General features: G+C 43.8%; 1 protein-coding gene across 8 annotated transcripts in view; it reads right to left on the bottom strand.

Moving 5' to 3' along the window:
• Positions 1-15,240, bottom strand: part of NUMA1 (nuclear mitotic apparatus protein 1) — a 77,515-nt gene that overhangs the window by 17,844 nt on the left and 44,431 nt on the right. For all 8 annotated transcript variants that reach the window (XM_012456871.3, XM_012456866.2, XM_012456867.2 and 5 more), the window contains exons 3-7: positions 9,021-9,106; positions 4,043-4,122; positions 2,859-2,941; positions 2,170-2,250; positions 1,039-1,126 (exon numbers count right to left, since the gene is read on the bottom strand). In XM_012456871.3, coding sequence (XP_012312294.2) covers positions 1,039-1,126; positions 2,170-2,250; positions 2,859-2,941; positions 4,043-4,122; positions 9,021-9,106 — 418 coding nt within the window. The remainder of the gene's footprint in view (positions 1-1,038; positions 1,127-2,169; positions 2,251-2,858; positions 2,942-4,042; positions 4,123-9,020; positions 9,107-15,240) is intronic.

The following is a 15,240-nucleotide window of genomic DNA, read 5'->3' on the forward strand; positions in this document are numbered from 1 at the left end:
ACTCTACTGTAGCACCAGCTGAGATAGTTGATATATTCTGTACCTATATTCCTTATCATATTTACTGGTGTATGTATCTGCCTTTCCACCTAGAACATGCACTACATGACAGGAAAAAGATTTTTTAAAAAGACTGTGAGCCAGGCGCGGTGGCTCATGCCTGTAATCCCAACACTTTGGGAGGCCAAGGTGGGCGGATCACCTGAGGTCAGGACTTTGAGACCAGCCTGACCAACAAGGTCAAACCCCATCTCTACTAAAAATATAAAATTAGCTGGGAGTGGTGGCATGCGCCTGTAATCCAGTTAACTTGGGAGGCGGGAGAATCACTTGAACCCAGGAGGTGGAGGTTGCAGTGAGCCAAGATTGTGCCACTGTACTCCAGCCTGGGTGACAGAGCGAAACTCTGTCTCAAAAAAAAAAAAAAAAACTATTCTCAGCTTCTAAGCCTAGAGTAATAACTGTTTAAAAAATAAAAACAAGGCTGGGCGCAAGGTCTCACGCCTGTAATCCCAGCACTGTGGGAGGCCGAGGCAGGCGGATCACAAGGTCAGGAGATAGAGACCATCCTGACCAATATGGTGAAACCCCGCCTCTACTAAAATACAAAAAATCAGCCAGGCGTGGTGGTGCATGCCTGTAGTCCCAGCTACTCGGGAGGCTGAGGCAGAGGAATCGCTTGAACCCAGGAGGCAGAGATTGCAGTGAGCCGAGATCGTGCCACTGCACTCCAGCCCAGTGACAGAGCAAGACACCATCTCAAAAAAATTAAATAAATAAATAAATAAAAAACAAAAGTAGATATCACCTGTAAATATCCTACTTAGCTGCTGCCAGGCGGCGGAGCTCCATAGGAACTGAGATGATACAACATGGCCCAGAAATCGACCTACTCCACTATACACACTTTTTCTGAGCACCAACTCTGCCTTGTGTTGGGGACAGAAACAAATCCCCACTGTACTTCTTGACAACTCAGGATCCTAGTAGTCCCCAGTTCAGAGATGAGGGGATCCTCAGGAATGTGTACCTACTCACCTTTCTGTAAGAAGTTCTCTAGGTCCTCATTAAGGTTTAGCCCATCCTCATGGTCCAGCACAAATTTAAGAATGACAGCCAACTCAGCCTGGGCCACAGAGAGAAAAAGAGCATCACTTAGGTGTTAGGCCCCCAAAGGGATGGCTGCCAGGAGCTCTACCCTGGCAGTGCCAGTCCCCAGCTCCCTTGCGCCCTAGGAGCCTGCTGGATCCCTCTCTCCCTCTCAGAGCTGAGGTCCTATGGCCCAGCCAACAACATTCAACTAGAGATATGTTCACCCTACTTGCCCCCTTCCCTCCCACCTCCCCTAAAGATGTACCCAAGTCAGAGTTCCTGACTGACTTCACTCCTGACCACAAGTGAAGTGACTGGTAAGGAAAGTAATACAATCAGAAAGTTGGTTTTATTGTTACTGTTGTTGCTGTTTTTAAGAAACAAGGTCTTGCTCTGTCACCTAGGCTGGAGTACAGTGGCACAATCATAGCTAACTATAATCTCCAACTCCTGGAGTCAAGTGATCTTCCTCAGCCTCCCAAGTAGCTAGAACTACAGACACACACTGCCACACCCAGTTCATTTTTTAAAAAAATCTTTTTTGTTGAGACAGGGTCTCACTATGTTACCCAGGCTGATCTTAAACTCCTGGCCCCAAGCAATCCTCCTGCCTCGGCCTCCCAAAGTGCTGGGATTATAGGCATGAACCAACACGCCCGGACAGGAAGCTTTTATATATAACTATATTGGCCTCTTCCAGATGACCCTACCAGAGGAAAGGATGAGATAAAGTGAAAGTTCTGTGGAAAGCACACACACATAGAAACACATATAGGAACAGAAAATAATTTCTATGTATTACCCTAAAACACATTATAGTTAAATATATGCACATAAAAAAGGACTTGAAAGTATATCCTTTAAAAAGTTAGCAGCCTCTGGGAATGAGTTTATCGGCAACTGCTATTTCCTTCTTCATGCTTTTCAACATTTCCCAGATTTTCTATGATGAATGGAAATAACTACTACAAATGTATTTTTAAAAAGACCAGTATCTGCTATTTAAAGAAAAACGAGTCGGGTGAGGTAAAGCATGGGCTAGGCCCGCTAGGTGGGGTGGCTTACACAAGGGCTTACCTGAATCTTATATTCAAACTGTTCCCAGTCCCTGGGGCTTTTGGAGCTCACAGTAGAGTGGTATAAGAGCAGCATGGTCATCTAGAAGCCAAACAGGAGGCAGTCACTGAGTGGGGCTGTCTCTCTTCTCAGTGCTCCTATTCTGGGGACTCTTCCAAAACTCCTAGAATTTAGCAGCCCCAGGCCACCATCCTTAACAGCTCCAGGAAATACTTTTTTTTTTTAATTGAGGACACAATGCACACTATACAAAAAGCTGGGTGCCAAGATTCCTGTATGGCTCAATTCCTGGACTCATAGAACCCTGGGTGTGAAGCTTTAGGTACCCTCTACAGGCCAGTACCCAGAAAGTGCAGAGGGAATGATGCAGACTGAGCTATAATAAAAATATGGTGATAGCCGAGTGAGACCTAATTTCTGCCAGGTCTCCACCGAGGCCCACAGTAATGGTCTAGTAAACCAGTTTGTCTCATAATCTCTGTCATAAGATCATGGGCTCCTAGCATCCTTGGGCTAAATTAGCCTCTGTCTCACACAGGTGACTGCCTGGTTCTACCTCCAACATACTAGAGCCCCAGAAATAAGGCACCTACCATCTCCCCTTGGGTTAAGAGAAGGCCCTGCAGGGTCCCTCAGGTACCAGCACCCCCACCCCGCTCTGCCTCCCCAGTCTGGTATTCCATAGGTACCTTGGCCAGTTCCAACTCTGATCCCTCTAGCACCTTCTGTGCAGACACCAGGCATTCTGGAGAAGAGGGATGTTTTCGATTTTCTGCAATGACAATGTAGAAAACAGGGTGAACTTCCTGGGAACCACACCTGAGATCCCAGAACACTGAAATCTGAGGAGTAGAATGGCTGTCTCTGGTGGGGCTATGAGATGCAGGGCTCCTTAATCCTATACCCTCTTTCCCCTGCCTTACAATTTTCCATCTGAAGTCTGTTCTATCCTGGGTCAGTCCAAGGGCTACAGGGATAGTGGAAGAAGAAAGCAGCCTGGGAATTCACAGCAACTCTGGGTCATGACATTGCACTCTCCCACCCATTCACCAACCCTCTCTCAGCACCACAGAGGAAGAACCGAGAGATGCCAGGTGACTTTAGAATTCAATTGAAGTCACAGAGGAAGCCTGCAGCTGAGTCAGAAGAGGACTCTTATGCTGCCAGAGGGTCTGGGCTCAATTACTAACACCTTGCTTTATCAAACTATAACCTCACCTTTCCTATAATTCTCTAGGAGTGGAGATGGCAGCCAGCTCCTCATGTCAAAGATGAGGACTCTGTGGTCTAAGGCTGAACAAGGGGAGGGGAAGTGAAAAACACTGTACTGGAAGCTTTGCATGTGTCCTTATTTAATCTACCCAGCCACATAACAGTAGTTATCATCTCCATATTATACATAGGGAACCTATGTCCAGAAACGTCACACAAGCAATGAGGAGGGGGTCAAGATTAACCTTAATCTGCCTCTGCCCCTATAACTATCGCCTAAGCAATTAATTCAAAGTTATTTGGGAAAAAACAGTTTTTCTTGCAAGAGAAACTAGTCATTCTCTTCTGTCTCCTTGAAGTTGGGGGAACAGAAGCTCAAGGTGCTCAAAGAGTCAAGGTGATAAGTCCCAAAAAGTGACCTTCTGGGTCCACCTGGATCTCTGAGATGGGCTCTAGGACTGAAGGGACACTTCTTACACCAACTGATGGAGGCATCACAAGACTCAGGGGATGTGAGCCAGCTGTTTTCATCTTTGCATTAAAGAGTAGGGAGCCTTGAAATTTTTCTCCTCCAGACACCCATGAACTAGTTCCTCTGGACTCTCCAATCTCATGAGCTGAGGAAGCAGCTTCTTCACAGCTGGATAAGAAAGGTGCTTACTCTGCAGAAAACTGCACACAAAGTCCAGTCTCTCTGGCACCGGCTGCTGCAAGATTTGCTGTCCCTCTTCAGTGCCATGGCTAGAAAAAGAACAAGTATTAGGAGTATTCAGCAGTCTTTGCCTCCTTGCTGCTGCATTTACCTCCCCATTCCTTCCAGTCTTGATCTCTGCTGGATCTGGAAGAGAACCAGACCAGACCCTAGAGGCAGGTGAGAGATATCAGGACACCATTTATCCAGATGGAATGTGTGGTAGATGAGAAGTGGGGACCTGAGGCATGGAGTTCTTCTGGAAAAGATGGCACTCTGCCTTCCTATTTGCAAATATAAAAAAGCTCTGTGGAAAGGGGCCAAGAGGAGACAGATGCAGCACAGATGAATGGGAAGCTAGATGACACCTTCTGAAATGGCTCAACTCTAAACTGTCAGGAGGCCTGGAGAACACACCTAGGGTAAGAGTGAGAGAGGACCACAGGGAGGAAAAAACACATCCAAGAACTGAAAGAACAGGAGGAAACAAGGCTCTGAAGTGACAGGGTGAAGTTCCCACACTAGGCTGAAGGCTGAGATGGTAAAAGCCTTCCAGAAGAGGATCCCAGGGACTAGTATTCTTTTCTTTTCTCTTTTCTTTTTGAGACAGAATCTCACTCTGTTGCTCAGGCTCGAGTGCAGTGGCACGATTTTGGCTCACTGTAACCTCTGTCTCCCAGGTTCAAGCAATTCTGCTCAGTCTCCTGAGTAGCTGGGATTACAGGTGTGCACCACCACACCCAGCTAATTTTTGTAGTTTTAATAGAGATGGGGTTTCACCATGTTGGCCAAGCTGGTCTCAAACTCCTGACCTCAGGTGATCCGCCTGCCTCGACCTCCCAAAGTGCTGGGATTACAGGCGTGAGCCAGCAAGCCCAGCTGGAACTAGTATTCTTGATTAGTGATTATCTGTACTTTACTGGAAGAGCAGGCAGTGTGAAGAGAGCCATGAAGGGAGGGAGACAGCAGGGGGAGCTCTCACACAGTCCAGGGACGAGGCCCCGGATGCTCCAGCTAACTGCAGTTCCATTTTTAGAGGCAGCAGGTAACTTCTGAAATACCACTTTAAGTTAGAAAGCTGACTTCTCTAGGCTACAGTGGGAGATCCTGATTAGTGGGCCCCCTGCTTCTCAGAACCTAAACCCCTAGATCTCAGCCAGCCTTCTGGAGGGCAAGGCAGGCTCAGAACCTTCCAATGCCAGAGACATCCTGCAAGCACATGCATCATCCAAGCCAAGATTGAGTGTACCTCCCCTGCAACACCCCATGTGATTACAAAGTCTTCTTCCAAGTGAACCCCATCCCAGAAGCACTCTGTCTGGAATGCTGGTCTGATAAGAGTCTCCTACAAAGTCTTGAGGAGATGTTAGTCTCTTCACAGACTCCCAAATGAGCCATTTTCCTTACCCACCCACCATCTGGAATGTTGTGACTCCTTGGCTCAGTGTAGAGCAATATTTACCTCAGAGTATTCTATTAACTAAAAATAAAAAGAGGTTCTCAGGTGAAATGTTTGAGAAATTCTGGGTTAAACTAAACTGAACATTTTCTAAAAGAAGAAGATACAACATGCATTATTTCTGAAACCTATTTGATCACAAAACCCTTTCCCCTCCCCCTACATGTAAGTAAAGCTGCATGGAGCATGCTTTAGACAACAGTAGTCCTAGAGAAATCTAGCCCATCCTTTAAGATTGTGTTGAAGTCTCATCTCTGTCAGGAAGCCATCCACAACTCCTGCCAGTCATGCCTCCGCTGTCCTCCAGGTCTTCCTGCCACACTCATGAATGCAACTGCATCATTTATAATTGCCCACTCCAAGTGTACTAGCTGAAAGCCAGGAATAAAGTAGGTGATCAGTAAATATGAGCTGAGTGGCAACTGAGGGATGCTTTTTACTAAGAGCAGAAATAAATGTCAGCAAGACAAATGTCACGGCTGTAAGTTTTCTGGCAAAATCCCTCCACTATACTTTGCTATTCATGCCTCACAGCTATCAAAGAGATCGGACTGCCTTGTTTGCTTTAGGCTATTCACGCACAGAAGAATAGAAAGGGAAACTTGTCAGAGGGGTTGATCCCAATTAATTTTCCCATAGAGAAGGCCAAGCAGCCAAGCAATTAAACCCTCCTCAACTCCCACAGCTTAAAAAAAATTTTTTTTTAAACAATTATTTTTCTCAGGGTGCCCCTTGTCCAGTGGCAGACAAGAGTCACCCAGTTCCCACAGCTTTTATCTCCCTTCCAACCTTGCCATCCTCTGCTGCCTTCTGCTGAGAACTAGGCTGCTGACTTAGGTTGGCACCAGTAGCGATTTCAGAAATGCAAGAGCCAGAACATATTAGCCAAAACCTTCATTTCCCAAAAGAAAGCTAGTCTGCATCGTCCTGGATCTGAGATGGAGGTTAGCGTTAACCTGGGATTTCAACACCGCCTACCTCCAACTCCTCCCTTCTACTGCAGTTATGTTCAGGCAACACGCTAGAAGACAACTTGAAAATGAGCATCTTGAATTTTTGACCCTTCCTATGAAAATTTCCTACCAGGTTATTAACCTACAGTGGTTAACCCAAGGACAACACATATCCTTACTCTTGGGCACATCTACTGCTCTTGTCACCAGGCCAAGGAAATTTCTCTCTTCAAAAGCAGAAGTTCCTTGAGCTATTCTGAAGTCAAAAAAGCATGCTGCCCCATACTGTGTGTTACCATACAAGGCACATTATACCTAGCTGCTTCACTTTTAGTGAGGTTAAAATTAAACAGAGAGTTAGGTATTGCCAGATTCATGGTTTTACCAGCCATTGATGTCAGGTGCCTGGATCTATCACTTCCTTAGGGTTTGCAAAATAATGATTATCAACTGAAGTTGCAAAATCCTGACTTACATGTGGTACGCAACCCCAAATATGAAGTGTCCTTGAAAAAAAAAGTGAATCAAGCTTAGATCTATTTATCAGTATATAGGGAACAAGGGGAACAGTTAAGCAGCACCATGATAATGCAATAAACAAATTCCAGGATTTAGGGATTTCTATAAGATTTTTTAAAAAATGAGATGGTGTGGAATGGGGAGAGAAAAAAGCAGGAAACAAAACTGATGAGAAGAAATGACCCCCTGATGAAAGATCTTAAACACCAGGCTGAAGATTTTAGATTTCTATTGGCCGGATGCGGTGGCTCACGCCTGTAATTCCAACACTCTGGAATCACGAGGTCAGGAGTTTGAGACCAGCCTGACCAACATGGTGAAACCCCATCTCTACTAAAAATACAAAAATTAGCCGGGCATGGTGGCAGGCACCTGTAATCCCAGCTACTTGGGATGCTGAGGCAGGAGAATCGCTTGAACCCAGGAGGCGGGGGTTGCAGTAAGCCGAGATAGCAACACTGCATTCCAGCCTGGGCAACGGAGCAGACTCCGCCTCAAAAAAAAAAAAAAAATGAATAGTCACTGAGGTTTGATGAAGAGTCACTGAAGTGTCACAAAGAAAACAAGATTTGAGAAAGATTCTTGAGAACTCAAGTATAGGAACGGACTGCAATAAGGGCAGATTAGAGAAGAACTAAGTCATCAGGGCCTAGGATCCAGAAAGAGGCAGAGGAAGGGACATGAGATGTGAGCAGAGAGGATGATGACCAATTAGAGACCAGTGCCAAGGAGAGAGAGACGGCAAGATGATGTTGAAATGTCCGGCCTGGGTAACCGGGAGAGAAAATGGTAGTGTCTAAACCAAAATAAGAATAGTGACTTCTTTTAGCAGTACTAAAACAGGTGCTGGTTAGAGCCATATGGTGTTTTAAAAAATCCTGTAAGACAACCCACGACCAACACACATTTCAAATAAAAAAAATACTTTAGCAGACTCATCTATCCTGGGCTACTAGGCCCCACTAGACTTCACTGATGGAGAATACCAACTCATCTCTTCACTCAACAAACATTAACTAAAAGCTAATCAAGGTACTGTCCTAAGCTAGGTAGGGAGAACCCCAAGATGAACCAGACACAGTCCTGGCCTTTGATAGGCTTAATTCTACCTTCTTTCTCTATCGATGAGCTGTTACCTATGAATAGGTAGCTAAGTGCTTGCTTCACAGAGATGTGAGTCCCTGATACCATTTCCTAACCGCCACATATGGCACATAAACACCTTCAATTAACACTTCAGTCTCTCCTTGGCCTGGGGCAAACAATCTAATGTGCTTTCTTTAAAATAAAAATAAAAAAAAGAAGACTGATCTGTACTTGGTCCCAGAAAGGTAGGATACTGGGAGGACGCCCCACTCTATTGATTTCCCAGATAACTATGATGTTCAAAAGAAATATGCTAAAGATACAGACTAAAAGGCCAAACTACAAAAATCCTTGCTACATGATAACAGGATTATTAAATGCTCATGGACCTCAGAAAACAAGTTAATTGAGGCAGTAAAAAACCCCAGAAGTGTATTTCTAATGGCTTAGAAAGAGGCATATCTGTACTGTGCTATACATTAGAAATGACATTTGTACGTGTTTCTTCTTTCCTTCACGTTTGAGAGCTTCCCCTTGCTTCCCTCAGAGGTTGTAAAGATGGCTTGTGGGATAAGGTAGGGATGAGCCAAGAAAAGAGGGTTGTAGAAGACTTCTGGTGAGACAAGAGAATAAGGAGCCCTAGTGGCCGCTTGGAAGAATGTGAGGGCATGGAGCCTTGGAGGCTGTCCTGTGCAAGAGTGCAGAAGCCTCAGGATAGGACAAGCGTGAAACCTCTCCTATGGAGTGGCACGGTGACTGGAAGATGAGGTCAATGTATTCTTGCCTCTAGGTCCCACCCTGACTTATGATGTCCCAATCTTGCCCCTGATTTCTGGTCATAGCCATCACCAAGGAAAGAGAACAAGTAGAGCCCCCATCCCAGCAATCAGCTTTGCCTTAGAGGCTGGAGAGGGATATGGTGCATACTCACATTCTGTCAATGATCTTGATGAAGACGCTGCAGTCCTGGAGCTGCAATATAGCCTCCACAGGGTCAGCCACGTGCAGACTGTTCACCTGTGAGCCAAAGGGAACAGCCTGGTGAGACAGTTAAAAACGCCAGAAGCAATGTGGTTTGTTCTTTTTCCCAGAGGCTCAATATAAGTGCTCACAGTTGCAGGCTATAGGAATAAAAGAACTGATGATTCTCAGATGTTTAATTTTAGGAAGGAGTGCTGTTGCACTCACTCATCCAGTTACAGCCACCTGAAATGCAACCATCAGAGAGTCCTTCTTTTGACTTCAACTAAATGAAAGCTTAAACTCTCCTAAGATGTTCCAGCACTGGGAGTATGCTTTTAGGCATAAAATGGTTTTGGAAGGATACACCAATAAACTGCTACTACCATGCTTCTAAAGAGAGGAACTTGACAGCAGGGAGTCTGAGGTGGGAAAAGAAAGGCTTTTACATTATAACCCTCTGTAGCTCTTCAATGTATTATAGCCCTTTGTATTTCCTGAATGTTTACATTATCAGTTTCTGTATCTCTTGGATTTTTATATTATTGCCCTTTTGTAGCTCTTGAGTTTTGAAATATCTATTCAAAATGTAAATATTACATATATGCTATACACTCCCACAAAGATATAAAATCTTGTTGTTAATGCGTTCTTATTCTTTCCACATATAAAACTATGGCTAAGGGGAGAAGGGAAGGACAACAGGGGAACAAGATGATTTTTTAAAAAGGGGGTGGAGGGAGCCAGGCACAGTGGTTCACACCTGTAATCCTAACACTTTGGGAGGCCAAGGCGGGCAGATTACTTGAGCTCAGGAGCTCAAGACCAGCCTGGGCAACATGGTGAAACCTTGTCCTACAAAAAAGTACAAAGAATTAGCCAAGTGTGGTGTCGCATACCTGTAGTCCCAGCTACTTAGAAGCCTGCGATGGGAGGATCACCTTAGCCTCGGGAGGCCGAGGCTGCAGTGAGCTGAGATTGCATCACTGCACTCTAACCTGGGTGACAGAGCAAGACCCTGTCTCCAAAAAAGAAAAAAAGACAAAAAAGAAATGAAAAAAAGAAGAGGAGCTGGGAATCTCAAAGAAAAACTTCTTAATTCTGATTTAATTGCCTGTTCCCATTCTTTGGCTTCAGACAGGCATCCATCTAAATCAGCCTTAAACACTAGAAAAGTCACCAGAGGTCATATGCATCAGGTACCCAGGTTATTAAATAAGCATACATGGTCGACTTCTACAGGAAAACCTCATGAATTCCACAGGCACTAAAGTTCAGAAGTAGCCTGGGCTGAAGTTTACTTTTTTATTACTATAGGAAGAAAGGGTTTGCTAAGTTAATTATTCACATATTCAACACTAAGAGGGGAGAGAGACTGAGCCTGCTTTAAGAAACAAGGTATTTTAAATAACTTCAGCTTAGTGGTTATGTACAGACAACTAGATTCTAGTGCTTATAAATGTGTTCTCTCTATTTGGGCTGGGAGCCAGTACATATACATTTTGGGCCCAGCTCTTCCACAAACCTGCCAGGAACCTTTGTTATGAACTTTATTTCTCTCTGCATTAGTTTTCTCCCTTGTCAAATGGATGGAATCCCTACCTTATCTATTTTAAAGGACCAGTGTGGGCTCAAATGGGATTATGGATGCAAGAACACATTAAAAAATGTAAAGCAGGCCAGGCATAGTGGCTCACACCTGTAATCCCAGCACTTTGGGAGGCTGAGGTAGGAGGACTGCTTGAGGCTGGGAGTTTAGGACCACTCTAGGCAACATAACAATACCTTGTCTCTACTAAATAAATAAATAAATAAGCAATCAAGCAAGCAAGCTGGACATGATGGCATGCACCTGTAAGTCCTAGCTACTTCAGAGGCTGATGTGGGAAGATTGCTTGAGCCCAGGAGGTCAAGGCTACAGTGAGCTATGATCACACCACTGCACTCTAGTCTGGGCAACAGATTGAGACCCTGTCTCAAAAAAAATTAAATAAATACAATGAAAACAACTTTTAGGCCAGGTCTGGTGGCTCATGCCTGTAATCCCAGTGCTTTGGGAGGATGAGGAGGGACGATCGCTTGAAGCCAGGTGTTTGAGATCAGCCTAGGCAACATAGCAAGACCCTGTCTCCAAAAAAATAAAAAATAAAATAAAAGCAGCCCGGCATGGTGGTGCACGCCTGTGGTCCTAGTTGCTCAGGAAGCTAAGGTGGGAGGCAGAGGATTGCTTGAGTGCAGGAGTTCCAGGCTGCAGTGAGTTATGAATACACTACTGCATTTCAGCCTGGGTCACAGAGCAAGACCCTATCTCAAAAAGAGGAATCTTTTAGGTGAATCCAAATTAAAACAGGTTAAAAGGTTTTTTTTTTTTTTTAAATGTGAAATAAAATATGACTATTAGCTGGGCATGGTGGCACACGCCTGTAATCTCAGCTACTGGGGAGGCTGAGGCAGCAGAATCACTTGAACCCGGGAGGTGGAGGTTGTAGTGAGCCAAGATCGTGCTATTGCACTCCAGCCAGGGTGACAACAGTGAAACTCCATCTCAGAAAAAAAAAAAAAGAAAATATGACTTACTGAAGTCTTAAGGAGTTTGATAATATGTTTATAATATATTTATACTGTCTTTTGAAAAAAGCTCAATCTAATTGGTCAGGACAGGTCTAAGTTTTCTAGGAAGATTCTGAAAACTTCAGGCCAAGATTCCATTTTACCTGTAGAAAATGAAGAGACTGGCAAGGCTAAACCATTTCTCATCAATACCTGCAATCTAGGTAAAACAGTCAAGGGCTATAGATACTTCATCACTAACAAGACTAAAAAGTCATATCAATTAGCTGATGTAAAGTCTTCTAAGGAATCTGGATTCATCATATATACCAATTAAGTAATAATCCGGCAACAGTTCCTTTCGTGGATATGAAACTATTTTTCTTCCTGTGAATTATTTTGCTCTCAAATGAGAAACCATTTAAAAGTTGAAGAAGTAGAGAAGTTCCTTCATCTCTAGTCAGGGCATAAAACATGAGAGCAAGGACCAAGCTCACTGCATAACCCAAGAGTTGCCCTTAAGGATTGCAGGGTTGCTGAAGGTTGTCAAATTTTAAAATATCCTATAACAGTTTATTCATTATTAACTGATGTTTACAGAACAGTCTCAAGCTGTAATTTAAATATTAATAAAACAAATTACTGAAAATTCAGAAGACAAAAAAATAGAACTCCCGGCCGGGCGCGGTGGCTCACGCCTATAATCCCAGCACTGTTGGAGGCCAAGGCGAGTGGATCACGAGGTCAAGAGATCGAGACCATCCTGGTCAACAAGGTGAAAACCCATCTCTACTAAAAATACAAAAATTAGCCAGGCATGCTGGTGCATGCCTGTAGTCCCAGCTACTCGGGAAGCTGAGGCAGGAGAATTGCTTGAACCCAGGAGGCGGAGGTTGCAGTGAGCCGAGATTGCACCATTGCACTCCAGCCTGGGTAACAACAGTGAAACTCAGTCTCAAAAAAACAAAACAAAACAAAACAAAAACAGAACTCCCATTAATTCTAGTATTTTCATACAGGTACTTCTGGCATTTTCATGTATTTCTTTCTAGTCGTTTTTTCCTTGGCAATTTTTTTAAACCATAGTTGGAATTACCATAGTTGGAATTATCATGTGTGTGTATGTGTATGTTCTATGCCACTCTTCTCACTAACATAACAGAAGCATTATTTCACGCTACTACAGTTTCATAAAATTCACTCTAGCTCCATAACTTTTGTTTAAATTTAAGTAATTCTCTATAACTATATTTATTTATATCTATTTTTAAGAGACAGGCTCTTGCTATGTTATAGGTTGGAGTGCAGTGGCTATTTACAGATGCAACCTCAAACTCCTGGGCTCAAGCAATTCTCCCGTCTCAGCTTCTCAAGTAGCAGGGTCTACAGGTGTGCACTACTGAACCTGGCATATATAACTATACTTTAACATTTTCATGCATATTCTTTGTTGATTTTTTTTTTTTTTTTTTTTTGAGACAGGCTTTCACTCTGTTGCCCAGGCTGGAGTGTACCGGCATGATCACAGCTCACTGCAGCTTCAACCTCTGTGGCCTCAGGGGATCCTCCCACCTCAGCCTCCTGAGTAGCTGGAACCACAGGGGAACACCAACACGCCCAGCTAATTTTTGTATTTTTTTGAAGAGACAGGGTTTTGCCATGTTGCCCAGGGTGGTTGCAAACTTCTGAGCTCAAGTGATCCTCCACCTCAGCCTCCCAAAGTGCTGAGATTACAGGTGTGAGCCACTGCACCTGGCCTCATACATGTTTATTGTGATTTTTGAGAAAAGGATATAAGTAGCTGCTGTAAATAAAACTAGTCTTAGGCCGGGTGCAGTGGCTCATGCCTATAATCCTAACACTTAGGGAGGTCAAGGAGGGTGGATTGCTTGAGTTCAGGAATTCAAGACCAGCCTGGGCAACATGGCAAAACCTGATCTTTACCAAAAATACAAAAAATTAGTTGGGTGTGGTAGTGCATGCCTGTGGTCCCAGCTACTAGAGAGGCTGAGGTGGGAGGATTACTTGAGCCCAGGAGGTTGAGGCTGCAGTGAGCCGTGCACTCCACTGCACCACTACACTCAAGCCTAAGTGACAGAGTGAGACCATCTCCAAATAAATAAATAAAACTAATCTTGTGTTTATTCTCTGTAACAGTAGTAGTCACTGTAAAAATAAGCCTAGAACCTAAATAAATAGAAACCAGTCAACATAAAATAAGGTGGCTAAAGCAGCCCCCAACATTCAGTTACCTGCACTGAACTAGAGACATTGATCAGCTTCCTCTAAAACCCAACCAGCCTTTTGGGGTGGAAAGGTGAGGAGAATAGGTGAAGGAAGAGACAATGTTTCTAATACAGAAAAAAAAAAACCCACTGATAATGCAATACAAATATAAAATATATAAATATAAAATACCCATTTTAAGCTATACAAATGAAAATTACATCCATTTCAGAAACTGAAGACTAAGAATACAGATTTTGCTTATTAAACATATATTTTCTCACTTGAGATTTGATCATAACTAAAGACAACCTGTCTTATTAACTCAACCTCAGCTGGAAATTAAAAATTCATTTATTTTAAAATAATCTCTAATTTAAAAATGTTGGCAGCCAGGTGCAGTGCTACACCTGTCATCCCAGCAGTTTGGGAGACCAAGGTGTCTCCCTTGCTTGAGATCAGAAGTTTGAGACTGGCCTGGGCAACTTAGCAAGACCCCATCTCTACAAAAAGTTTTTAAAAATTAGCCAGGCATGTGCCCCTGTGGCCCTAGCTACTTGGGAGGCTGAGGCAGAAGTACTGAGGCTGGGCGCAGTGGCTCATGCCTGTAATCCCAGCACTTTGTGAGGCCAAGGCGGGTGGATTACAGGGTCAGGAGTTCGAGACCAGCCTGACAAACATGGTGAAACCCTGTCTCTACTAAAAAAAAAATACAAAAATTAGCCAGGCGTGGTGGCACATACCTGTAATCCCAGCTACTCAGGAGGCTGAGGCAAAAGAATCGCTTGAACCCAGGAGGTGGAGGTTGCAGTGAGCCAAGATCGTGCCACTGCACTCCAGCCTGAGTGACAAAGCGAGACTCTGTCTCAAAAAAAGGAATAAAGAGCGAGGAGGGTGGAAAAAAAAGAAAAAAAGAAAGAAAAGAAGGCTTGCTTGAGCCCTGAAGCTTGAGGTTACAATGAACTATGATTACATCACTGTACTTCAGTCTGGGCAGCAGAAGAAGACTCTATGCCTATATTTTTTAAAAAGAAAAATGGTTGGCTCTTCAATTGGCCCTGATTTATCAGTACTCAGGGTGAATACTAAAATACCCTGTGCCAATTAGCATGCCCAGGAAATATTTTAAGTACCAAGAACTATGATTTATTAAGATACTATGCTAAATGACAGCATGTGTGTGGGCACTTGTACATACTAAATGTATCTCATTATCCTTGTAATAACCCAAAGAGGTATTTTATTTTGTTTTTTTTCACGGTGCCAAGAGAAAGCAGAATTCCATGAGGTATTTTAATTTAAAAATATCCCTATTTAAAAAAAAAAGAAAAAGATGCTGAGAGGCTAACACGCCCTGGGTCAGAGGGGCCAGCACTGTGATTCTATGCTGGGTATCTGACTCTGAGGCCCATACT

Source organism: Aotus nancymaae, unplaced genomic scaffold, assembly GCF_030222135.1.
Source record: "Aotus nancymaae isolate 86718 unplaced genomic scaffold, 86718_ANA_hifiasm-v0.15.2.pri h1tg000059l, whole genome shotgun sequence".
Taxonomy (NCBI): domain Eukaryota; kingdom Metazoa; phylum Chordata; class Mammalia; order Primates; family Aotidae; genus Aotus; species Aotus nancymaae.